This window comes from Rutilus rutilus (genome assembly GCF_951802725.1).
Source record: "Rutilus rutilus genome assembly, chromosome: 25".
Classification (NCBI taxonomy): domain Eukaryota; kingdom Metazoa; phylum Chordata; class Actinopteri; order Cypriniformes; family Leuciscidae; genus Rutilus; species Rutilus rutilus.
The window spans coordinates 16,767,924-16,795,133 of NC_140229.1; the positions used below are offsets into that span (position 1 = coordinate 16,767,924).

At 37.8% G+C, this 27,210-nt stretch overlaps 1 protein-coding gene across 1 annotated transcript in view; it reads right to left on the minus strand.

The window, feature by feature from the left end:
- nlgn2b (neuroligin 2b) overlaps positions 1-27,210 on the minus strand; it is a 52,132-nt gene that overhangs the window by 17,340 nt on the left and 7,582 nt on the right. Inside the window, exons 2-3 of the mRNA XM_084401431.1 lie at positions 15,305-15,358; positions 5,521-5,670 (exon numbers count right to left, since the gene is read on the minus strand). Coding sequence (XP_084257557.1) covers positions 5,521-5,670; positions 15,305-15,358 — 204 coding nt within the window. The remainder of the gene's footprint in view (positions 1-5,520; positions 5,671-15,304; positions 15,359-27,210) is intronic.

Sequence of the window (27,210 nt, forward strand, 5' to 3'; positions counted from 1 at the left end):
TATTAATCCCATACTTTTTATTCATAGCACATAAATATCCTAAACATGGAACCTCTCTTCTCTATTAGCACCCCAGCCGATATGAGAAGCTTTTGATCACTGTATTAAATAAACACACTTAGAGAACACACACAGGCCAAAACTACTCCACTTACAACTTTGACTGTGATTCCCTCAGATCACTTCATCTCCACAGGGAACTGTTTCATTTACCTTCTTAGTCTGTTTAGATTTATATTCAATTCGTCATTCTTGAAGGTAAACTCACTCTGGCCTTCTGCATTCATTATGCGTTCATGGAAAAAGGGAGTCATCTCAACTCACACGATGCAGTGCAGAAACGGCCCAAACAGTTCTCTCACACCATGCTTGAAAGTTTCCTCACAAAATCTAAACCAAGCTTGAAACTTAAGCATCGTTACTAACAGCTCGGAAATGCAGTCATAATTGGGTCTTTTTTTACAGTTTAGTGCCACTGAAAGTGGAATATAGGGTTTTACTTCTCCCCGATTGGGTTATTGTAATTCTCATATGCTAAAAACACTCCACATCTAGAGTTTCGGCTGTTTCTTCTTCCTGATTAAATTACTGTAATTCTTTTATTTCAGATGAGGTCACTTAATGCGTTAAAGTTGAAGTAGAGCAGAACACCACATCTAGATGCTAATGACTCAAAAATACTGACAACTCAAAATGAAGAGATTAAATCAATATTCTTCTAAACCTCTCTGATAGTTTCATATAATTCACAAAATACCATATTTATAAGTCAATAACCAAGCTTTATGCAGTTGAACCGCCACTACAACTTCCCGCCTTTCTTTCCACTGCAACCTTTTCAACATTCTTAGGTTCTCGGAAAAAAGGCCACATTCACACAGCAACAGAAATGGTTGTCAGTCCTGTATTTGAGTCCTTAATACGGTTACGCTCACACACAGTTCAGGTATTTACAGCAGTGACAACCATTCTATAACCAAACTTGCATTTGTAAATTTTCAGTCACAATCGCATCCTCTGGAAACCCACGCTGTGTGAACGGAACCGGACTGGACAACCTAAAATTAGGTGTATGTCACCTAATAAAGAGTGAGAGAGCCGCTCTGTGCTGCACAAACATGTCTCTACCGTGTGTTGCGGGTTTTCCTGTGTGGTTTCATTTTTGGCAACTAACAGCCTTGGAGATATGAGCTGTGCACTGTTAGACTTTTCTGTAATTTCTACGGTTATTTACTTTAAATGCCCCAGTATTATACTGCTATTTCTCTTTACAGTAAATAACTGTGATTCCCATTGCATCATGGGAATTTTCTGTGACGTCCTACACCACATACAGAGACTTACTGTATTTTTTAAATTTGCTGTATACTACTGTATTTGACGTAAGGGTCTCTCTGGCTGGCACCATTCCATCATGCTTTTTATTTCCTAATTTTTGCCTTACACCGCGTGTCAACAACGCTATAATAGCCAGAGGCTGTCTATATTGGACACATTGAAGCGACCGGACCATTAATGCAAAATGCAAACCTGTTTGTCCCTTGTCAGAAATAGCGCGAGCGCTTGGACTCGGAGAACCGTACGTCAGAAATATAACGGCGCATCACTATACACTGTCTGGGATTTTGTCGTGTCGCGCCGGAGCATCCAGTGTAATATCACTGGGTTCTGACTGTCTATTGTTGGACCGCGCCGTTCGTGTCTGGCCCGGGGAAGAGACGGAATTCACTTCACCGAGAGAGAGACCAGCAAGCAAGGTAAAAAAACAAAACATTCTGTGTGTGTTGACAGGATTGTGCTCAGTTTAACCTATGTTATAACGTTAGCCTAACGTTACTCGTCGACATGGCGGTAACGAACTTTACCACGGTAAACTGCGCTAACGTTTCATTTTACAGACTTTGTTAGATTATTGAATTGTCGAGTTTAAATATGCCAACGAGCAACGCTTAGTTTACATTAACAACAACTAATGTGAAATTCTGTTTTGGTTGTAGATAATGTTGGACTACTGATGAGAACCTTTATAGTTTTAGCATTAGTTTGCAAACTATAACATATTATAGTTTTTTTTTTAAATGGGATTTAATATTTACTTCCATTTTTGTACGTGTTTAAAGGCAACTGCAACAAAGCGCCAATTCGCGCCAGTGACTTCTAGCAAGATTCCGGAGGTTTGTGATATATTTTGAGATAAGTTTGCTGAAATGATTAGCAATATGTGAAAAGTGCTTTGGAGCCACTGGTGCAGACTAGGTAGCTTACAATATCTTATAAAATCTCTATAAAATTGGCTAACTTTATATCAAATAAGTGACCTTTGCATCATGTCTAACTTTATATTTATCACACAGCAAATGAACCAATCAGAAGATGGACCATTTTCTGTGTTCAGTCTCACCAGATTAAATGTATCCAGGTAAGCACTGCACTAAAACTCTCACTAATTCATTCATACCAAATCTAGCATTCTAAACTATAGGTTTATATTTTTGCATTATTTTGATATTTCATTAGGCAGAAGACTCTCTACCATTGCAGTCCCACCTGAACAGGAAGGTCCTAATATCAGCGCACAGCTGGGTTAACTACTGTAGGAAGGAGAACAATCATCACACAGTGATTTCTTGCATGTGTCTTACTGTGTATTTGTCTCAAACAGGAACCCCTTCACTGCAGATGAGCTGAAATGGGCTAAAATCATAGATTTCAGTCTTTCTCTCTATGGATCTCAGCATTTTTGGACAGAATTTAGGATTTGTAAGTATTACAATTTAATCTGGCATAATTTAATTTAGTTATTTTGTATGCTATTTATTGACAAAAGCTGTTTACAAATATATATTCTTAAAGCGGGGCTCAGTAGTTTCGGGATTTCTTCGCTGTATTCTCGCTTTTTGCTCGCAGGTTTCTCTCTAGAGCTCCCCCCACAGCTTCGGAATAGATATTTGACAACACTGTTGTAAAAACTTGTTGGCGATTCTCAGACACCAGAGGCTAGCAGATCAACGACATCAAAGCAGATGGGACATTCTTTAAAACGTCTTCTTCCTTCGGGTTCGAACAGCGTGAGGGAGCGCAATAATGACAGCATTTTAGCAGATTTCTTTTGGCCGTAAAGCAATTGTTTACATCGCGAGACCTGATATCACGCGATACTTCCTGACGCGGCGGCCGGCGGCCCGCCGGCCCAAAGTTGCAAGTGCGGATTTTCAGCTCACGGGCACCAGGGGGGTGCGAAACAACCACCATTCAACCCCAACTAAGTAATATAACCATTCCAATGACTCTGAAGCTGTTCAGTTAAGGTAAAAAAGTTACTTAGATCACCTTTAAGTTTTTGTGAAAATAATAATAAAATTTTTAAAAAAGGAGGTTTAAAATAATTTGACACTAATATTCTCTCCCTCTCTCTCTGTTTTATATAGTGTTGGAAGCGGGATCTCCTCTGAAGGACAGAGTACATTTGTGTTTGTGGACACGTATACAGACCAGGGAACATTCTGATGTTGTCAATCAAGTTCTGAATCTTTGGAGAAGTTCATTTATTCGCAAAGGTGGACAAAAACATTGTGTTGGCTTTTTAAAGATTATTTTGATGATGACTTTTACTCCTGTGCTGTGGAAAAGATGAAGGAATAGACAGTCAGACATTGATAATAATAAGAAATGTTTCTTGAGCATCAAAGAGACTTCTTTCAAAAACATTAAGACACTTAAATACTTCTTTTGGCCACCAGTGTACATGTAAATTTTTGTAAATAAGTGAAATTATTTTGAAAGGTGGGGTTATGTGTCATGTATTGTGAAAAGAACTGTGTTTTGTCCTGTTTTGGACATTTCCTTTTTGACTGCTTAAAAATGTATTTATATTCTGCAGTTTTATGAATGTAATGGTTGATATTTCATTATAACATAAGCTATTAACCAATGACTCTACATTCATTTTGTCAAATGCTAACGTTTTGTTTATGGTTTTATGTATGTTTTTAACAATGTGTGCAGTGAAGGACAGCACATAATGTGTTAATTTAACATGTTTACACATCTTTGTGCTAACCTTTCTGACAAATGTACTTTGTTAAAATCATTAACACAATGAATGAGTTAAAATTAACGTTATCCCTAAACTCACCCATTAATGTGTAAAAATTTCACACATCATTTCCAGCATTGGCAGACTGCTTATTTTGTGATATATATGAAATGTTTTAAATAAAAAATTTTTATTTTGTGATAACTTTGTCTAATTGGTTTGTATGTCAGTAGTACTTGTGTAGGATAAAAATAAAATTAATCATATATCAAAATTATGAAATCTAATTTATGTTTAGTAAAAAAAAAAAAAAAAAATTACAGTAGTGTACTGATTAGCTTCGTTTTTACAGTAATGCACTGTATTACACAATTACAGTACCATACGAAATACGGTTTGGTACTGTAAATCTTAATTACAGTAACTTACTGGCAACAGTGTTGCCAGTAAGTTACTGTAAAAAACCCTTGAAAAGTCTAACAGTGTGTGTCATCTGAAGCTTTTAGATCCAGTCTATCAGTTTTGTGTTATACATTTGACTCAAATGCTCCGCTCTCCACACAGATATAAAAACTGCTGTTGGTTAATGAAGATTTGATGGATGAAATCACAGCTCGATTGGACTCTTGACGTATCAAATCTGTTAAGGCTTTTCATTTTTATGGATGTCACTGATATTATGGTTACTGGTAAGTGAATGTGGATTTGACTTCCGTTGCACGTTCATACAGACAGTTTTCGATATGCTGCTCTACGCTAAGTTTTTGTTTGAACAGGACATTTCGAGACTCACACCTGTAGGTACATGCATTTGTCAAATCCAAAAACTGAGTGTGAAAGTAGCCAATGTTTCCTTTATAGTGAAAAACCAGTCCAATAATGCAGAAATGCAAATAAGAATACAGGTCCTTCTAAAGCATAACAGTTTTGACTTACCGTAATGTTTATTGAATTAACTTATATTTCAAATATGTGAAGGTAAATATTATGTGAACGTAAATATTACGTTTATATTCAAGTTAAATATTACAAATGTAAAAAAAAAAAAAAAAAACTGCACAAATGTTTACACTGGAAATTTACTGAACTGAAATGATCATTCATCCGCAAGTCTTCTGAAGCAACACAACAGTGCTCAAATCTCATTTGCACTTGCATTCGAAACTGGCATGTCAAGACATGTTGTGGAGGCTTTGGCATGAGAACCAATGATATTTGACTTCACTGATGTTAATTCTGGCGCAACATGACTTATTTATGGGGATTTTTTTATTTCATTTTTGGAGCATTTTATCTAATTTTATCAGTCCCTATTGCCATTTTAAAAAGAACAGCCAGACCATTCTCAAAAATGTGCCACTATCCTTTAAATTACATAAAAAGTCAAATGAACAACAACTATCACAGGTCAACAACAACAGCTGCAGCAGCAGCAGCAGCAATAATAATAATAATAATAATAAAAAAGACGATGTTGTACTTACCCAGAACACCTAATCTGTAGTTCATAGTGACAACAATTACGTTTCCATAGGCAGCAAGAACGCTTGCATCAAACATGTTTCCTGTCCCCTCCATGTACGAACCACCATGGATAAACAACATCACAGGCTTCTTCCGACGATCTCTAATATCTGTGAAAAGCATAAACATGCATACATTTTTTTCTGAGTGCAACATATAATATCCAATACAAATGTTGCAGCATCATTGTAAAATGAGCAGTAATGATCTGCTTGGTGATAAAGCCTGATATTATGCGCTTGATATACTGTATATATATAACATGTTATTTTACAACCATGCACAATTTTAATTGACAATCAAATTAATAAATGTATAGTTCTTATACACTACAGTTCAAAAGTTTGGGGTCAGCACAATGTTTTTATGTTTTTGAAAGACTAATTTATCAAATATACAGTAACACAGTAATGTTGTGAAATATTACAATTTAAAATAACTGTTTTATATTGTAATATGTTTTAATATGTTGCTTATTATGCTGAACTTTAAATAAACAGCCATTACTTCTGTCTCATGGTCCTTCAGAAATCATTCTAATATGCTGATTTGGTGCTCAAGAAACAGTTATGTTGAAAACAGTTGCTTAATATTTTTGTGGAAAGCGTTATACTTTTTTCAGGATTCTTTGATGAACAGAAATTTATCTTTATAAATCTTTATAAACATCTTTACTGTGACCTTTCGTCAATATAATCAATTTTGAATGGTAGTGTATATAACATCACATATATAGAACCATATATTAATGAATTCATTTCAATTGAAACATACGATTAGAAAAAATGTTGTGCAGTATTTTAAAACTTGAAGCAGAAATGATCTTTGGCAAAAGAATAAGGTGCATTTTAGGCTTTTTTTAATGTGCAGTTGCCTTCTTTATACAGGAGATATGTTAGGAAGTGAACACTAGCTTTCTGTTTACTGCATACTACACAGTGTGCAATGTGTTTCCATTTGACGGTCAGATCAAATAATGAGTCAAGAAGATGATGGTAAAAACAGGGGTTGATATTGCTTCCAGTTCACTTGTCACTCTTAAAATAGAAGGTCAAGTTGAGCACACTGCATTACAGTACACAGTACAATATGTTCTGCTGTATCCTGCAAACAATGGCAACTTTAGTAGGTCATCCGAGTATACAAATGCAAACACTGTATATTGCAGAAATAGTGTATTAGTACACGATTCCGAACATATCCTCAATCGTCTCCTCACACTCTGGGATCTTTTGGCACGGTCTGCCTCGGATTGGCTCATCGTTTCTGCACTCTGCTGGCACAGTCTGTCTGTTTCTCTTCCAAAACTCTGTTGCTCTGATGTATCTCTGTATCAGTTAGTACAGTCTGTGTGTGTTCCCTCTCTCTCCTCTGTACATTTGGAATACAAAAAGCTCTGATAGGTCAGACCGGTTCTGACAGAGCTTTGAGTCTCTCAACAATTCCACCATCTCAAGTCTAGGTGCTGCATTGGTACCTTTCGCGTTCCCTCGTGTGCTTCATTGGTACCTTCTCTGTCCTTAGACCCTTCTAAACTCCCCCATCTCAAGTGTCCTGTTTCTTTTAGATTCACATCTATATGTGCTGCTTATTGGTACAGGTTGTTCCCCATTGCTTTTCTCTTGCAGTGTGTTTGAGCTGCACATGCTCATGCATACACATGTTCTCGGAGATGCTTGTGTGTGTGTGTGTGTGTGTGTGTGTGAGTGCGATGGAGTGTGTGAGGGCAGTCAGAGATGTCCAGTTAGCCAGTGCTTCTGTGGTGTGCAAGCGCTGTAGATAATTCATATGAAAACCAGACCATGCAGAAACATAAATAACTACCACGACATCTGTTTACCCCGAGAGAGAGAAGGAGGGGGGTCTGAGAGAAAGAAAGAGTGTGGGTGAGAGAGATGGGAGAAATCATAAAAGCGAGAGTGAGACAGATTAAGAGAGAGAGAGAGAGAGGAAGAGATCGAGATGTGAAAAGGAAATGGCACACAAAAGAGAATAAAATAAAAGTTACACAGACCAAGGTCCTTTCACGGACACACAAAATCACACACACACAGGCAGCTGTGATGCTGAGTCGCTATGGAAACTGCCTCATCTCTCTCTCTCTCTCTCTCTCTCTCTGTCTAATAGAAGCTCACCAGCACTGACTCACTCATGCCTGTTGCCACGGAAACAAATTCTACACACGTATTTGCACGCCCGCCTGCATCACCACCTGAATCTCGGGTTACAAACGCATTACAGCGACTGCACACTCACACTTTTTCTTCTTAATCTTTGCACACACACAAACACTTCTGCTTGTAGACAAACACACCTCTTTATAAACACACACACTTTATGATACATTGAGCACATCTGTTTGTTCAGCACACACACCTATGTGCGATCATGCATGAACATGCTCGTGCACAAGTATGGGCACAGATACACACATGACTAATATTAGACTGTTAAGATTTTTTCTGGTGTTGATATGTGTTGTTTCACACCCTCAGTGCAATAGTTACTTGGTAAAGTCTATGTTTTATTGGTGCCGTTGAAGCAATGACACCAATGAGTCTGCCAATCAGATAGACCGTGTGGATCAGGTGTGCTGTTATGGCTGAGTGCTGTGAACAGCCAATCAGCTGATGGGAAATCTTTATCAGGATGGAACTGCTTTTTTGTGTCACTATGAGGCGACTTGGGTGCCCATAGGAAAGAGGTTTTATTTATTTAGGCCTATTTTTTTTAAAGAAATTAATATTTTTATTCAGCAAGGATGCATTAAATGGATTGAATGATTTCTATTTAAAATAAATGCTGTTCTATTCACTCATTAACATTCTTAACATCCAAGAAAAAAATAAGTTGTTTTTCCACAAAACATTTTAATAAGCACAATTGTTTTTAACATGGATAATAATGAATGTTTCTTAAGAAACCAAATCAGCATATTAGAATGATTTCTAAAGGATCATGTGACACTGAAGACTGGAGTAATGATGCTGAATTATTCAGCTATGCATCACAGGAATAAAATATATTTAAAAAATATATTCAAATAGAAAAGAGTTACAGGTTTACTGTATTTTTGATCGAATAAATACAGCCTTGGTAAGAATAAAATATTTCTCAATTTTTTTTAAATCTTACCGACCCCAAACTTTTGAACGGTAGTGTATTTCAGGAGAAATCTTAAAGATGTCTCAAACTGAACTCAGATGCAAAAGCAAAATCAATTGATTTCAATATGAACCCCCATAATTCAATGTTTAATCAGGAAAAATGGCAATGCAATTTGATTGCTTTTTTAAAGTTCTCAGAACTTGTGCTAGATGTCAAAGCGCTGCCCACAAGGCTATCGTCTCCGCTGCATATATGCAAATATTAAATAGTTCACTAATGCTCATGTCATTCCTAGCCTGAATGAAGCATTTTTTTTAGTGAACTATCCCTTCAATGTCAATAATAATGAAAAATGTGTAGAATCAGATGCTGTAAAAAGAGATTTCTCCAAGCCGTTTTTTTTTTTTTTTTTTTGCTGCAGTATTGAGATATTTTTTGTGTGCGATGCATCACAGAGAAGCACATAGAATCCACAAACATCTTATCTGGGACAACCCTGCTTACGAATCCATGAGTATAATCTTGTGTGTGTGTGTGTGTGTGTGTGTGTGTGTGTGTGTGTGTGTGTGTGTGTGTGTGTGTGTAAGAGCGACGGAAGAATGGGGAGACACAGGAAGAGAGAGAGACCGTATGCAATGCATTAGCCTCAATATGGGATGGAAAGAGTCCGAGCGAGTGGAGAGAGAGAGAGAGAGAGAGAGAGAGAGAGAGAGAGAGAGAGAGAGAGAGAGAGAGAGAGAGAGAGATACCAAGCACAACGGCCAGATCCTTTCAACAGAGGCCTTAGTATCCTATTTGCTTCAAAACATCCTCAAAATACAAGAACGCTATTCTGTCTCTCCTCCTCCAAGCCTGCATCTCTCTCTTCCTCTCCTATGCCGCACCTCCCCCTCCCTTTCTCTCTGATCTCCTGCTTTTCCTTCTTCTCTCCCCCTCTCCTCAACTCTTTGCCTTCATCTTTGCCTCTCTGCTCTCGTTATGGGACTTCACTCTCTATCTTTTGTTCTTTTCCGTCTGGGCTTTTCTCAATGTTATTTAAAAGAAAGTAAAGCGAGAGAAGGTGGGAATGGGAATGGGATCGGGACACGACGGATTCGAACCCGGGTCCCCATGAGCCAACGGCTCTCGTGTGTCGTGAGCAAACACGCTACCTTTTGCACCACGACCATCCCTCTCCCTTCTTGTTCCTGTCTCCCGCCCACACATCCTCTCTCACTTTCAAAGCTCCATGAATCTTATTTCATCATATACTCGTCTTTATCACGATTTTTTTTTTTTTTTTTGCGATCTCTCCCCCTCCATGCTCTCAAATTGGGGATCTGAGTGTTCCCCCTCTCCTCCTCTTTTTCATCTCTCCTCTCTGTCGTTCTCCTCTTTTCCTCCGTCTCTGCTGTGCGTTTCCTCTCCTCTTCTCTCCCGTGTTCAGAGACGCAAAATTGGATTAGCTGGCAGTGTCTCTATTTAAACCTCTGCAATTAGAGACGCCCAAAATCCGAGAACTCAACGCAATGAGTGCGAGCCCTGCACATGCAGAGACATGTTTGCGGTAAAGAATGATAGTCATTTTAAATAGAATACTATAAAACACTTTTAATAGTTTAATTTTTAATGAAACAACACTGTTTAAATTAAATTTTTTGAAAGTAGTAAGTACTAATTACCTATCCAGTAAAAGCTTATATATATATATATATATATATATATATATATATATATATATATATATATATATATATATATATATATATATATATATGTATGTGTGTGTGTGTGTGTGTGTGTGTGTGTATGTATTATATATATATTTAATTAATTACTAATTACCTATCTGGTAAAAGCTTTATATATATATATATAGGGCTGTCAATTAGTTATGTAAAAATAATAACGTGTTAAAATTCAATGCATTTAATGTACCCACCAGCCTATAGAATGCAGTTGGAATGACTTAGTCATAAATATATATATTTATATCATGTGATATTACTTGGCAATATTATTGAGATTTTGTTCAGTGGTGTGACAATGCATTCCTGCAAATAAATGTTTAAAACGAAAGACATGCTTATTGATTTCAGGCGTAATCAAATTGACTTGAAGAGAACAACTACTAAAGAGCAGGAGGTTGAAGTTATGGAAGTATCTGGGATGTGTGATTGATAACAAGTTGAATTTTAATTTCAATATGGAGACGATTTTTAAAAAGGGCCAGCAACGTCTGTTCTGTCTACGGAGACTGTCCGAGTTTAACGTTGATAGGTCCTTGATGACTTTGTTTTACAAATCTTATATTGAGTCTGCTTAACATTTGCTATGTTATGCTGGTATGGCAGTTTTAAGGCAAGGCAAGGCAAGTTTATTTATATAGCACATTTCATACACAATGGCAATTCAAAGTGCTTTACATAGAAGAAATTAAAATAATGAAAACAGTTTAGAAAAATAAAATAAAATACAATACAGTACAGTACAAACAGTCGGACGAACAGCGGCACAGTGCTCATTCAGTAAACGCATAGCTAAACAGATGTGTTTTGAGTCTGGATTTGAATGTGATTACTGTAGGAGCACATCTGATCTCCTCTGGAAGCTGGTTCCAGCTGCGGCTGGCATAATAGCTAAAAGCAGATTCGCCATGCTTAGAGTGAACCCTTGGTATTTCTAGCTGATATGATCCTAATGATCTGAGTGATCTGTTGGGTTTATATTCAGTGAGCATATCTGCAATGTATTGAGGTCCTAGGCCATTGAATGATTTATATACCAGTAATAATACTTTAAAATCAATCCTAAATCTAACTGGGAGCCAGTGTAAAGACCTGAGGACTGGTGTGATATGTTCATATTTCCTGGTTCTGCTCAGAATCCTAGCGGCAGCGTTCTGTATGAGCTGCAACTTATGGTCTTTTTGGGAAGGCCAGTGAGGAGTCCATTACAATAATCCACCCTGCTGGTGATGAAAGCATGAACAAGTTTCTCTAAGTCTTGTCTGGAAACAAAGCATCTAATTCCTGCAATATTTTTCAGATGATAGTATGCTGATTTAGTTATTGCTTTGACATGACTACTGAAACTAAGGTCTGACTCTAGTGTCACACCAAGATTCCTGACTTGATTTTTAGTTGTTTGACCCCTAGAGTGAAGGTATGCGTTCACCTTGAGAACTTCATCTTTGTTTCCAAACGCAATGACTTCAGTTTTGTCTTTGTTTAACTGAAGAAAGTTTTGGCACATCCAACTGTTGACTTCATCAATGCATTGGCACAGGGAGTCAATGGGGCTGTAATCGTTAGGCGATAGGGCTAAGTAGAGCTGTGTGTCGTCTGCATAGCTGTGGTAAGCAATTTGGTTCTTTCTCATTATTTGGCTCATTGGGAGCATATACAGGTTGAACAGGAGTGGTGCAAGAATTGAGCCTTGAGGGACTCCGCATGTCATGGATGTCCACTCAGACTTATGGTCTCCTATACTCACATAATAACCTCTCCCATCTAAGTATGACCTGAACCATTTTAGGACTATCCCAGAAAGCCCCACCCAGTTTTCCAGCCTGTCAAGAAGTATGTCTTAGTGTGAAGGCAAAGACTGCTTCGGTGAATTGTCTTGTGCAGCTTTTTATGTTACTTTTAATGTATTGTAAATTGTCTTTTTTGTATGCTGGTCTTGCTGCAAAACCAATTGCCCTTAGGGGACATAAACAAAGAAAGAAAGAAAGAACAAGTGCAATATCACATAAGTACTGTTTATCCCAAATAGCACGAGTGCAAATGTGATCAAAGTTAATATTGTGTTATTTTAGACAATATTGTCTGTTTTTGCTCAATTTTGCAAACGAAAATATTACCTATAAGCCACAGCAGAACTGTTGTGCGTCTCCGAGCAACACGCAGCAGTGTTTCTGAATTAATACACGTTTTGAACAAATCAATTGGGTGAACCGACGATTCAATGGCCCATTCATAAAAAGAGCCATAATAAAGCTCTAAACTAAATTCCTGAATGAATCAGCTCTTGAACTAATCAATCGGGTGAACCAACGATTCAATGGCACATTAATAAAGAGAGCCATTCACTTCATTCCTGAATGAATCAGCTGTTTGAACGAATCGAATGAATGAATGACTTGCTCACTAAGGGGTCATCGGATACTAAATTCACTTTTATATGGTGTTTGCATATAAATGTGTCTTTGCAGTGTGTGGACACAACCACCATACAATGAAAAAAATCCATTCACTGATTTTCTGAGCAGTATGATGTCATGCTCTGCCCACGACCGCTGACGGACTGTCCTGTATTAGCATATTTCTGCCCTCAGCCATTTGACACCCCCCATGGAAGAGAGGGGTAGGGGTGAGCAGTTGCTCATTATCATTTAAAGAGACATGCACTGAAACAGGTCACTGTGAACAAAGCTGTTTTTGAGGAGGTAAAAAGGGTGTTGTTTTACACAACCATTGAGGAATTTTAACCAAAGTATATTACAAACTTTACATGAACACCCTAAAGAATCACACCAACTGAACCAAATGGGCATCCGATGACTGCCACCTACTGGCAGTTTTAGTTTCTTATTCAGAGTATCATTTCATTTTATTTTTTTCATATTTCCATATTAATAATAATAATAATAATAAACATCGAAGGTATAGTTCACCCAAAAAAGATAATTCTGTCATCATTTACTCACCTTCATGGCCTCATGGTTGTTGTAGCTTAAAAGTTTGTGTGTAATAAACTCTATGTTGAATCAAATAAAATTATAATAACATTTCTTTCTAAAGCTACTTTTTGCAATGTCTATTTAATGCTTTTCTCATTTAACACAATAATGAATATAAATAAATAATATAATAAAAAAAATTGGGGGGCGTAATTTTCTCAGTCAAAAGAATTGTAATCACTTGACAGCCCTAATATGTATATGTATATGTATATATTTCACTCAGAAGGAAAATTAATAATTACTCACCTGTTACTGTTCTACTCAAATTTGACTTTCTTCAGTGGAACACAAAATAAGGAATTTGTGTGCACTGAAGGTTATTCAGAAAGGTTTCTGCATCAATTGATTCATTGGAAACTAAGAGTCAAAAGACTTATGATATGCTTATGAAATGGACGTTGTTACTTCTATGAACTCTCTTAAGATAAGTATGTCAGAACTTGGTCAAATGTCAAGATTTTCAGTGAATCTACTTTAAAATTGGGTCTGTTTCTCACACAAAGTAACATACATTTCAGAAGACTCAGAATATAGTGCATGTGTCATATGGACTACTTTATTGGTGATTTTGCGTAGCTTGAAAAAAAAAAGATCAAATTTTTTTTTCAAAATCCTTCATTTTTTTTGTTCCTCAGATGAAAGAATGTCATATACATGTCTGGAACATCATGACAGTGAGTAAATGATTTTTGGATGAACTATCTCTTTAAGAAGACAATACGTGTACTTTAACAGTAAATAAATGATTTAATTATTAAATATTAGTGTTTTCCCCACTTGCATTTTCTTTATATGTACATATTCTACATTTTATGTTGTTTAGTTATTTTAATAACATATACTGTCTACGTTACGTGTTGGTTTCATGTTAAAGCCAATTTTTATGAACTCATTGTCATCACGTGACCCTTTACTTTTATTACTTGCATTATTAATGAGAATATATTTTATAATACAAAGCAGATTAAAGTACTTCCTATAGGTAAATTAAATCGGTAAAAGATATACAGCATGTCATAAACTGTAAAATATACAGGCATCAAATGTTGTCCCTGTATTTCTACAGTGAATTTCTGGCAACTACAGCTGCCAGCTTTTTTTCCCAACACAACAGAAACATACATGTTGTGGAATCTGTGAAAGAGTGTTACATGGAATGATGGACATGCACACACACATTTGCAAAGACACCCACACACTCAAACAAACACAAATGTGTTCAGACACACAGTATAAGCTGTAAACACATATACACAACAAGAATTTGTCTTTTATCAAAATTTAAGCAATAAAATTAGTGCAATTATTTTGACATTTTTATTCATATAATCTGGGGCATATTAAGATTTAAGATTAATAATAAGTCATTTTAAATACTACTAGAACATTCAGCATCTAGACTCAATTTTACTCAATAAATCCAGCCTCTTGTCTTTTACAGACTTACTGCATTAGCTACTCTACTGCATTCTCAGCTGGATGCATGTCGGCCAATGAAATTGCACTAAATCACAGGGGGCTGATGGGATTTGTAGTTTATTGATTTCTAGCTAATCCTTTGCCATTCATCAAAAAGGACACAAGACGTATAATGAAATCTTAATAACCGTCAACGGGACATTATTCCTAAAATAAAAGCCTGTTATAATGAAATGATGTAAGAATCATTTGGTTCGAGAAGAGATTAAAAACATATGCAGCACAAATAACCACATCAGCACTGCAGTGTATGAATTAGTGCATGTATGCTTGAGCATATCTATGTGTGTGTCTCTGACTTGAGCTAAAACAAATGCGAAAACATACAAGACGAAATAATCAAGAGAAATTATGTTACATATTACAACCGCCCCCCCCAAAAAGAGTCTGAAAAACAAGACAAAAAAGGGAAAAACATGCAAGAAAAATACCTTCGTCCCTCGGCCTGTTCATCGAAGACTCATCATGTTTTTTTGTGAGTGGACCTGGGGTTAAGACAAAAAGGGGGGGGAAAGAGAAAAGACAAAATTCAAAAAGATTTTACTGCGCTTAAACAAAAAGAGCAAAAAATTCCAAAACAGCAAAACAAGAAAAATGACAAACTAGCAAGATATCATGTGTCCCAATATAAAAGAAAAATCAAAAACAGCAGCCAAAGCAAAAGAACAAAACAGACAACAAACTCATAGAAAGAGAAAGAGAGAGAAACTGATGGTGGTGTGACACTTTCTAACATCTCTACAAGCAGTTGCGATGTTTTTGTCTCTTTTCTTCCTCAGTTTTGCCTTCCACATTCACTCATTTGCTACATACCAGGCTTTCAATGACAAATGTCCAGCCATCTTTCTTTGTGCCCAAAGAGAGAAAGTGATGAGACATGTGGAAACACTGTAGCAAAGCTGCGTTTAGTGCAATGGCCCTCAGGAGTCCTCCGTCTTAATGTCCTATGGGACTGCAACTCCCCCTCACAGGATAAGACTGCTGATCTCTCTTTTTCTGTCTTACAAACAAACAAACCAACCAACCTGCTGTGTAATTTTCTTTAAGGGTTAGTTCACCCAAAAATGAAAATTCTGTCAGTAATCACTCACCCTCATGTTGTTCCAACCCTGTAAGACTTTAGTTCATCTTCGGAACACAAATTAAGATATTTTTGATGAAATCTGAGAGCTGGCTCACTCCTTCATAGGCTGTGTAACAGCGCAGCGCTTCTGGGTTGTACGTCAGAACGTAGGCTCACTATTGGCCGACGCTGGTCGTGTGTGTGATGCGTGTGATGCTGGCCAATAGTAAGCCTACGTTCTGACGTACAACCCAGAAGCGCTGCGCTGTTACACTACGAGAACTCATTCAGAGTTCCACACAGGAGAAAATGAATAGTTGAATAAAGTCGTTATTTTTGCGCACAAAAAGTATTCTCGTCGCTTGATAAACTTATGGTTGAGCCACTGTAGTCACTTGGACTATTTTAACGATGTCTTTACTAACTTTTCTGGACTAGCAAGTTTCAATTACAGAGAAGCCTATGGAGGAGTGAGCCAGCTCTCAGATTTCATCAAAAATATCTTAATTTGTGTTCCGAAGATGAACGAAAGTCTTATGGGGTTGGAACAACATGAGGGTGAGTAATTACTGACAGAATTTTCATTTTTGGGTGAACTAACCCTTTAAGAAAGCATCCGCCAAGGACATTCATTAATAGCAATAAATTAACTTTTTATCTATTCAAATTTCCAAACAATATTAGCATCTCTGTACAAAGTGAAATTTGAGGTCAAAATCAAATTTACTGTTGTGCATTTTTTTACACTGCAGAGCAACTGGCAAAACTAGTCAATGTATGGATCACTAGTTTTACCAGTTGCTAGTGTAAAAAAAAAAAATTTGTACAAAATACAACAAACTTGACATTGTCTCTTCTCTATCCTTGTTTTTCCAGTAAAAATGTATATATAACAGTGTTGGCTCAAAATCATTTTCCGTGATTATCTCACAAACACTAATAAAAATGAAAACTTTTCTTCTCATTCTTGGTCTTATTCACCCTAATGAAACAAATCCTAGTTTCATGAGAGCATTCTCACTGGCTTCTTCAGGACTGGATCTGGTGCAGCGACACACATTAGCATCTGTCGCTAACTCAGGTTAAATGCTAAATGTTTGTGGCGACAGACATTAATGAGTATTATCAGCATGACCCCCTACCCCCTCCCTTAGTACTGGCGGTGGGCCTGTAAGAGATGAGATAGAAATCGCCTCCATTTATTTACCGTTTATCTGCTACACAGGCTCTCCACACCAGTAGACCACACATACACACACACACCCAAACCCCATTTGTCATTGTTGTGCATGTAAACCTCACCCAGATTGTCCAACAAACATATATACAGCAGCACGACTGTATTCTCATAAAACACTCCCTTCAAATGCTCACCACTTGATTTTTCTTAAAGCGCACACATATTAACAATTCCATTTAAAGTGAAAGTGTCATGTTTTCAAAGAAAGTAACACTTTCTCTTATCACAAGTGTAGAGACAACTAAAAGTAAGCCATTATATCTGAATACAACTCCTTCCATACTATATATGCAAAAAGCATGTATGCAAAAAGCATTTCAAATGTGTAGGATGCCCGAATACACAGTATTCATAAAACCAAAGGGAAAAAATACCTGGATGGCGCATTCTTTGCGCTGAAATTCTGAAGCGTGAGACCACAGGAGAGTCATTACATTTGTAAATAGTGAGGAACAGTGATGCAGCTAATGAAGCAGATCACATTGCAATGCGACACGACTATTATTCATACTATTATTCATATTGTATCCACACATACTTCACAGAATCAAATACACAGAATACTCCAGTCACAGAATCAAAACATACAAATCACGCTCAGAGAACTCACTCCCATGAAGCACTAGTTTCCCTACACTGTCTAACTACTTAAATATTTGTATGCATACTTTGCAATAAACATAAAATATATTATTTATAACCAAATATAATCAGCATCTTTAAAATCAATCATCTTTAAATTCACAATGCTTCATTTGATTATAGCTTCCCTCATTAATGCCGTTAAGTACTCCTGTCTGATTTTCGAATACTTTTTTGCTCCAAATCAAAAGTTTGTATCGTAGCGGGTCGGTTTGGTTCATGGTTCATTAACTCGTATTAACAAAACTGTGCCTCTAGTGGCACCAAACAGAAATTACATTCTTCACCTTTAAGTGCCGATATACTTCAAGCGAAATCGAAAAACGAACTGATGTGACGTCATTTCGAAACAACTAGCTAAACACCTTCATACTACCATTGGTCTGTGGCGTTTAAGTAATAGGTAGATGTGTGCGGAGGCTCCGCCTTCTTTCAGGTGAAAATCTTTTTTGGTCAGACATCTGTGAGTGAAAACATGAACACACTGGAGAGCTGCTTTACAGTAGAAAATGAAGTTATACTTCTTATGAAATGAGATACTGTTTTTCATGTTTAATACTGTAAAGCTGCTTGATTTTAAGCCATCTATTATATAAAGTGATATATAAAATGATGTGACGTGACTTTACTGGAGTTCCGTAGGGCTCGTGCAAACATTTCCATGATGCTATGATCGGATGCTTTCTTATGCTTTATTAAAATTCTTGCTATTTTCTCAATTTTGTTTATTTTGTTATTGAGAGTAAAGCGCGCAGCACATATTTACATATTTATCTACACGCCGGTCTCAGCAGTGTGGACGGCGTTAGGATATTCGCTAACAGTATATCGCTGCTCGCGTATTTCGAACTTCGTTTAACCCCTAAATGAAGAACGAAAAGAACTTGGTCATGCGTTTATTGGGGCCTTTAAGCATGCAAGCTAAAATTAATGACACATATGCTTATTGCTCATGTTGTCGAGTGTGTGCGCCTTCTTGCATGTTCACCTGAGCTGAATCTCCAGCTGAATTGCACTTAAGCTTCGAGACTCGATCAATGCTGACGTGATTTTCAGTTCAATTCTCCATCTCAGGCCAGTTCTTCCAGTAAAGGCTGGAGAGCAGGAGACAGGTTGATGGGAGTATGGAGCGAGAGTGTGTGTGTGATTAAGTCTCAGCAACGTCAGCACTTTATCGACGCTTAAAGCATTTGGAGATCAAGCTTTCACTATTTTACTGGTTACTGCTTCCGTCTATATGGTCTACAGCCTCCATTAGGGCTCAGGCTTTTCCCAGAAACCTAATCCTTCTGGCCTTTGAAGACGATGCAACAGCTTTAAAACGAAGGCCCAGAATTCACCTCTAAGTGCAAGAGAAGACATGGGATATGCCGTCGGCGTGGAAGAAAAACGGAAAGCATGATAATGAAGACTTAAAATGGAGGAAAGATCATTTACGTGGGATGAGTCCTGGGTGGTGCGTGGGCTGGTGAGCGCCTGGTGCGGTGACAGTCGGAAAGAGAAAACTAGGCTCCGTGAACGTGGCGTTACTCCCAGTCTGAGAGATGGCAACGGGTTTTGAGTGTGCATGTTGAGCCGCCGAACAGTTTGTGCAGTAAACACTTTCTTTCTGAGAAAGTTTGTATGTGAGCGAGTGTGTATTTGGGACTTTTTGACAGTAGTGTGTGACAGGAAACCCGGCAGTACGCCATCCCAGTGTAACCAGCAGGTTTGTCCTCACTGACAGGCTTGCCGTGTAGAAATGTCTTCAGTATATTTTCTGTCTCTCTTTTTGCTTTTTTATCTCTCTGTCTCCCTCTCACTGTCTGCAAGGGGAGCGAACCTAGAAAAAAACAATACATGAAAGCAATCTGCCTTGAAGGGCTGATGTCATGTGCTCAATATATATCTCCCCTCCATTAAAGACTCTAGATGAGCCATTAAACAATAGCTACAGCAGTTTCTTTCATTCTGTTTTGTATTAACTCTAACGCTGTGTCCTAACCAGACATGACATGTCCAGTTTTCACCGACTGTCTTGTCTGTCCACTCTGAAAGCAAAAATACTGCACAATCTCGGCCAATCAGAGAATATTTGATGTTTAAAATGCAGCTATGTGGAGTGAAATTTGACTAATGAGATTTTGATGTGGGCAGGGCTAACCAGCACAACACTACAGAATTAGAAACCAAACGACAAATTAAATGTCTTGTTTTCTTTTATTGTCAGGTGCTGGGTGATTGAGTTGACCAATGAAATCATTGAATAAAATCACGCCATACTAATCCCAGCCAATCAGAACAAAATTTATGTTTAATATATGGAGTGGAAATTTGAAGGACAGGTCTGTGGTTAACTAGCCTGGTTGACACCAGACCCTTCTCAGTTGTAACTGAGAGTGGGTCTGGGGAAGGTTCATTCACAGCCCATTTCCAAAGGGGCGTCACCAATGGACGTCGCTCAAATGCCTCTGGGCGCAATTGGATAGACCTAAAACCAATCAGAGCGATCGTCATCGTGTAAAGCCCGCCTCAACGTTTGTGATTGGTGCCTCGATTTGGAAAAATTGGAAATGGGCTAGACGGACTTGCAGAGCAAATCTCAAATTTGCCGGAAGTTCGTCAGGGTTTTCCCAGGATAGTGGTTTAACACAAACTCAAGACATTTTACGTTTTATTCTGCATCTCATTATAAACTCAATTCACTATTCAAACAAAAATTTTCCAACTTGTAGATTTTAAAGATTGAAAGAGCTGTTGGAAGCTTAGCGAAGGTGACGTTAAAGTCATGCGAATGAGGTGTAGTTTGTTTATAGCCTAACTTTAGCTTTTTACTTCTGGCTATTGTATTTTCGAAATTCAGTTGTGTCGATTTGTGAAGATTATCTTGATGTGATGATAATATGTGTAAGAATCATAAACTTTTGTTGGTTACAAAGCTTATTTGCTGCAATAATCCAAAAGCCAATGGAAAAAATCTAAAACTGGATCTCCACTTTAATAAAAACATATACAACAAACACGATTAATGTAACCATTTTAAAGAAAAAGGGATGTTTTGTTATAGCTTTTGGAGCAAGGGCGCTGCCATCTTGCAATACCACAGCGCATGACGTCACGGGGTTGGTTGTCTTGCCTGAGGTACATAGATATTTAGTAGATGACTGACAGGGAAAGTTAAAGACATTTAAAGATGGAAACTGGAAAGCCACATCACAAGCCAACCCCCACAAAAGGAGGGGCACTATTGTATTAGTCCTGGTTGTAGAAATGATTTTTACAGCGTTAAAGCAAAGGGCAAAAGAGAACTAAAACGGAGAACGTAACATTACTGCTTCACTGGCTAGTGGCACTGAAAAGGAAGAACCCTTCAATGGGCGCTGATGTCAGAGTATGCAGTGAAATTTTTTTTGGAGGAAGATTACATTGAGGAAAATACCTTTGATTCGGGCAATTTAGTCATTCGCCGCACCAACAAACTTAAACCTGAAGTTGCTCCGTGTGTTTTTAATTTCTCTGGCCATAACGCTCTACCGACCGCCCAGCACTTGCAAGTTTTCGCGCTGCGTTCACGAATCACCCCTTATCACACTATTGTTTTCCTCCAGCGAAAACAGAACATGAAGACACTCTATAGTTATTTACATACAGTATGTGATTTGGCAAACAATTTGTGAAAAGTTGTTTTAATTCATTAAAAAAAAATTTTTACAGTGCAAAAAACTGATTTAAACTGTTTATCAGAGGGAATGAAAGAAAGAAACATCATGTTATTATTTCGTTATACTAAATAATGACCTTGCAGCTGATTGTGACATTTATAGCCTTACAGTAAAAGGATTTGTGGTTTTTGAAGTCACTTTGAATTATAAAAGTGGCAAATTGACGGCACCTTGCCGTATTGGCTCAAATGCGTAATCAATGACTTATTACGGGCTCAACAGTCCTTTCAAGTTTGTTTTTCTCCATTTGAGAGCAATAATGTGTTCAAACAGCAAATAAATGCTTATATTAAGCTGGGTGTACACGGTGCAATTTTTTTTTTACGTACTATATCCATTTACCTCAGGCAAGACATTGAAGACAACCAACCCTATGACGTCACGCGCTGTGGTATTGCACAATACCTCTGTGGTAAGATGGCGGCGCCCTTGCTCCAAAAGCTATAACAAAACATCCCTTTTTCTTTAAAATGGTTACATTTTGTGTTTGTTATATATATTTTTTTGTGAAAATCTGTTTACTAAATAATGTAAACTTGACTGACTGCTTCATTTCCACTAGTCTTACAACTTAGTCATCACTTTCTTTTTTTTTTAAGGCTGTTCATAACTGTTTCAAGTCAGTTATATAAAAAGGTAAATTGGTATAATTTGACACTAGAAAGTAAGAGTGATTGCCCCTTGACTCAATTGCCCCTTGGTCATACTAGTACTTAAGACACAGTCTTAACATAAGGGCTATGTTTATGCAACCGGCCCAATGAATGACTTTAAGCCAGGGGCTAAGTGATTGGCTCAAAAACAATTACATGCACAACTGTGCATCCATGAGCAGCGATGACATGTCAAATCACAAACACACATGTTTGGGGTCAGTAAGATTTGTAAAATATTTTTGAAGACTCTTATTCACACCAAGGCTGCATTTATTTGATCAAAAATACAGTAAACATTAATATTGTGAAATATTATCACAATTAAACAAAAACAGTTTTCTATTGTAATATATTTTAAAATGTAATTTATTCCTGTGATGGCACTTTCATTTCTCCAGTCTTCAGTGTCACATGATCCTGATATGGTGCTTAAGTAACATTTCTTATTATTATGTTGAAAACAGATATGCTACTTAATATTTTTGTGGAAACTATGATACAATTTTTTTTTTTTCAGGATTCTTTAATAAAGTTCAAAAGAACAGCAAACAGAAATATTTTGTAACATTATAAATGTTTTTGCTAACAAATAGCTTTCTCCAGGTATTATGATACAGACCATTGGACATAAACAAGACCATATGAGCATGGACAATAATATTAGCCATTATATAATAGCCCACTTTTCAACATCAAATCAAATTCTAATGGATGCAATCATGCCCTACCTTACATCGACATTCCAGCTAAATATTCTATTTCACTCAAAAATGTCACATTACGGAAGCTAAATGGGTTGCGAAAACCATTTCATGTTGTTTTTAAAAGTCACCCAGTAAGGAGGTGAGCGCAGCCTCAAGTGACATGATGTAATGGCCAGTTTTTCAGTGAAATTTCGGGAGAGGGACGAATCACCGTTGTAATCGTCTCCAAGAGCTCTGTGAAAATGAGGTCATCGGGCACGCGTGTGCGTACGAGTGTGCGGAGCTGTGTTTCTTTGCTGTTGGCGCCTTTGGGCAAGTGAGAAGAAGACCGTCCATGTCTTCATGACATAAACCTTCAGTTATTGCTAGCAATCTCCCAGCTGCTCCCACTCAAACAAGTGTCATCCTTCTCTTCCTCTCTCTCTCTCCTGTCGCGCTCAATCTATCTCTTGTTCGCTCTTTCGCTCGCTGGTGTGCTGTCTGCGTCTGCTGCATCATGCTGTGCACTGAAATATAGCTTTTAATAAAGCGTATGGATGGTAATCGCTCGTCGAACCGGTAATAAAAATGGAGGATTCTGGGTGTTTGGTGGAGGCAGAACTGTGGCTGAGGCTAACACAGTCAGCTAGATGAGAATACAGCTGTCTTCCCACACAGAGCACAGCTGGAGTTAAAAGACGTGTGCGCGTTTATGTAGAGCTGTTGGCTCTAATAGACCTTTCACAGTAAAAGAGGGTCTGCCATGTTGTTAGTGGTGCGTGCTACGGCAAACATCACTACTACTTTTGCTCAGACCTAGGGCTGAATTCAAAACAAACCCCTAACAGTGCTGAACTTGGGTATGATGTTAGGTATGAATTATGCTGCAGACATAAGTGATACCTCATATCGTATGGTTTAATGAGATGCTATAACAATATTAAGTTATCAGACATTTTTGCCCAGCAAAAAATGAAACAGGCTGAAGGAGAGAACCAAGCCACATCCAGAGGCAAGAATATCATAGGGGTGAAATCTGACAAGAACATGTCCAGGTCATTATAATGAAAGTGGGAGGAAGTTGAAGGTTGCTCATTGATACCAAGTTTAGGCATGAAACTCTAGATGGCACAGGCTGATAGGTCCTTAACTCAATTTGGCAGAGATCACGTCGTCATCTAGCGCAGCTGATTGGTTGCTGTTGCATCAGCGGCCAATGAGCAAATTTAAATACTGTTAGTGTTGCTGTTTGCAGTCTGCAGCGCATATTCGTGAAAACAGCTCCCTTGCTCTTGTGATGCTGCTTAATTAAATATAATATTAAAACATGATCTCATACAAGTACTTTTTTGCAATCATATCTTGCATTTTGTCCATTTGTATTAATTTGTGACATTTTTTACATAATGCCCCATTCATTTTTACTCGAAACGTAAACAAATAAATCAGACAACGCACAGGCAATTTGGTGATATCCCCTCAGTTGTGGTCTTGAAATAAAATCCTGAGTCCTTTTAGTCTGAGACCGAGACAAGATTGAGTACAAATGCGGTCGATACAGAGACCTTCAAATGAGACAGGCCTTGAGTACTACTAGAAAAAATAAATGTATTCATTTTGTATTATATTTAGTTTTGCTGTTTTAATTACAAATCATTGTGATACAGTCATTTGTATTGTATTTGTATTATATTATTGTATATAAAAAAAAAAACACCCTTAAATATAATGAGAAATACAAACACCTAAGTAAAACATCTGTTGCATTCTTATAATGACAATTTGGCCAGAGATATTATTCATTGTGATGAAAAGAATGCTGCAATGCTTAAAAAAAAAAAAATCTAATGGTCCTACAGATTTTGATACACATTTGTGCTGTTACCAGATTTAAGCAAGTCCTTTTGGCCCTGTTTACACCTGGTATTAAGATCTGTTTTGGTCGATCGGATCACAAATGGACGACGATAAATACAGGTGTAAACAGGGTCTAAAGCGTTTTGTGCTTGTCCACTTTCGATCACTTCCGGAGGTAGTCGAAAATGCATACCGGGATGCTTTCATATTGTAAACGCTCATGTGGTCGAATGCGTTCCAACATCCACAAAAGACAGCCTTCTCTCCGCCTACTGACCTAATGCGTAAACATCATGGGAAGCACTCTAGCCAGACGGGATTTAAAGGTGTCCTATTATGCTTTTTCACTTTTTCAACTTTAGTTAGTGTGTAATGTTGCTATTTGACTTTGAGCATAAAAAAGATCTGCAAGGTTACAAAGCTCTAAGTCCACTCCAAAGGGAGACATTTTATTTAACAGAATCCACATTCAGGAACTTCAACAAACAGCTCGTTTGGACTACAACGCGATTTTTCCGGGCTTTGTGAAGTCATAATGTTCCTCATTTAAATAATCTCCGCCCATGGAATAGGCAAAAATGCGGACGAGGCCTGGATGAGCTGCTGCTATATCAAAGACACGCTGTTTTTTCCACAACGCATTTGTTTGACCTTCCTGTTAAAATGTATTTGAAACACTGTTCCTGAACATTATAATCCCGATGTTTATCTGTGCGCTGCACATTTTACAAAGAACAGTGTCCAGAACCGCGATGCATAAGCTTCTCCTGAAATGGAGCAGTTTCCACTTTGTCGGGACAATCTGTTGTTGGACCACAACTTGCAAGTATGTCTTATTATTTGTAGTTGCGTTTTCTATTAACAGTTCTAATTAGAAGTTTTATGTTGTTGCTACACTGGCCTGTTAGCCAACATTAGTGTTGATATACTGTAGTGATATACTTTTGTAAACTCTTGCTTTTGTAAGGCTTAGGAAAATTAGCCATGTTTTTGTGATCGATTACTGTTTGTATAACCGTTTTCCTACAAATATCATGATTAAATGGGGGATAACATTGTATCTATAATGTATAAGAAAAACATACCACTCTGAAATGTCCTGGGAAATCCGTGCTTGCAAAGTCCGTGCATGAAATCCGTTCTGGATGACCCTCTTGTTAGTGTTTTGAAATATTTACACTAAAGAAGAACACAGTTATGGAGGGGCGACAGTCGGGACATTTCCCGAACACACGCTAAAGCGCTGCCAATCACAACACACTGGGCCGGCTAACTAATCACAGCATATTTCGTATTTCGGAAGGAGGGGCTTCATCGAAAACGACGAGTTCGGGACAGCTGTAATAATGTAAAATATGTGAAAAATAATGCGTTTTTTGAACAATTAAGCATGAAAGCATATTCTAGGACACCCCAAAAACAAAATCAAGACTTCATAAAAGGGCATAATAGGACCCCTTTAAACTTTGTCGGCTGAAGACCCAAGTTTGGTTTTTTGAAGATGAAAAATGTAACGAGCACGATATTCTCTCACCACTGATTTCTAACACACACAGTCACAGCGTGGTCTCGCGGGCAGAAACGAAAGCTGCTGCTCTCCGTATGTTTATCCGTCATTTCAAGACGCGTTCGTATGTAAATTGCGCAAGCTTATTTTGTCCATTAGATTGAAAGATCTGGAAAAAAAACCCACCAATAGACCCTCCCGTTGAAGAAATCAGGACAGAAGTGGTAGAAAGTGGTCGGGGCCTTGGTGAATCAGGCGGTGAAATAACACAAACAGAGCATAAGTGCTGCATAAGAAATAAGTGCCGGTATCAGTGGACACAATTAATTCTTACTGAATTGCCCCTAGTTGTTTAGAGTGATTCGATAGGGAAAACAACAAGACAAATTTTCTTATGCAGCTGAACTGTACTGTACTTAGGGGGAAAAGAAAAATATGGGAGAGAAAGAGAGAGGGAGACAGTATAATGGGAGATTTGCCCGCAGGAGATTGTCATGATCCACAGCATTGGTTACAACCCTTGTCCCAGTAAGAAATGACTGTTTACACTATGTGTGTGTGCGCATGTCACCCTAAATGATATGATTGCGGCAAAGTGGCTTTAGGCACACGTGTATGCCTGTGAATGGATTAACATGGGTGTTTGTGCTGTGATGCAGATGTTTATATCAGGTATTCCAGCTGTCGTGCACTGTGGGGAGGTGGACAGTGTCACAGCTCTTAAACCACCACACACAACACGGTTGCGGCCAAACAAATCAATATAACTGATATCTGATCTGCCCTGGGCTTGGGTTCAAAAGATTCCACTGACTAGACAAATACAAACACATCTGATCCTGTCACATTGTATGAATACACACACATACACTCAGAAGCTGCATGAATGCATGTGTTTTTGGCTGTGTTTTCTGCTTTTCTGAACAGCTGGATGGTTGTGAAACTGTTTGTTGGTGAACAGCATGAGTTCAGAGTTCATTGCGAATGT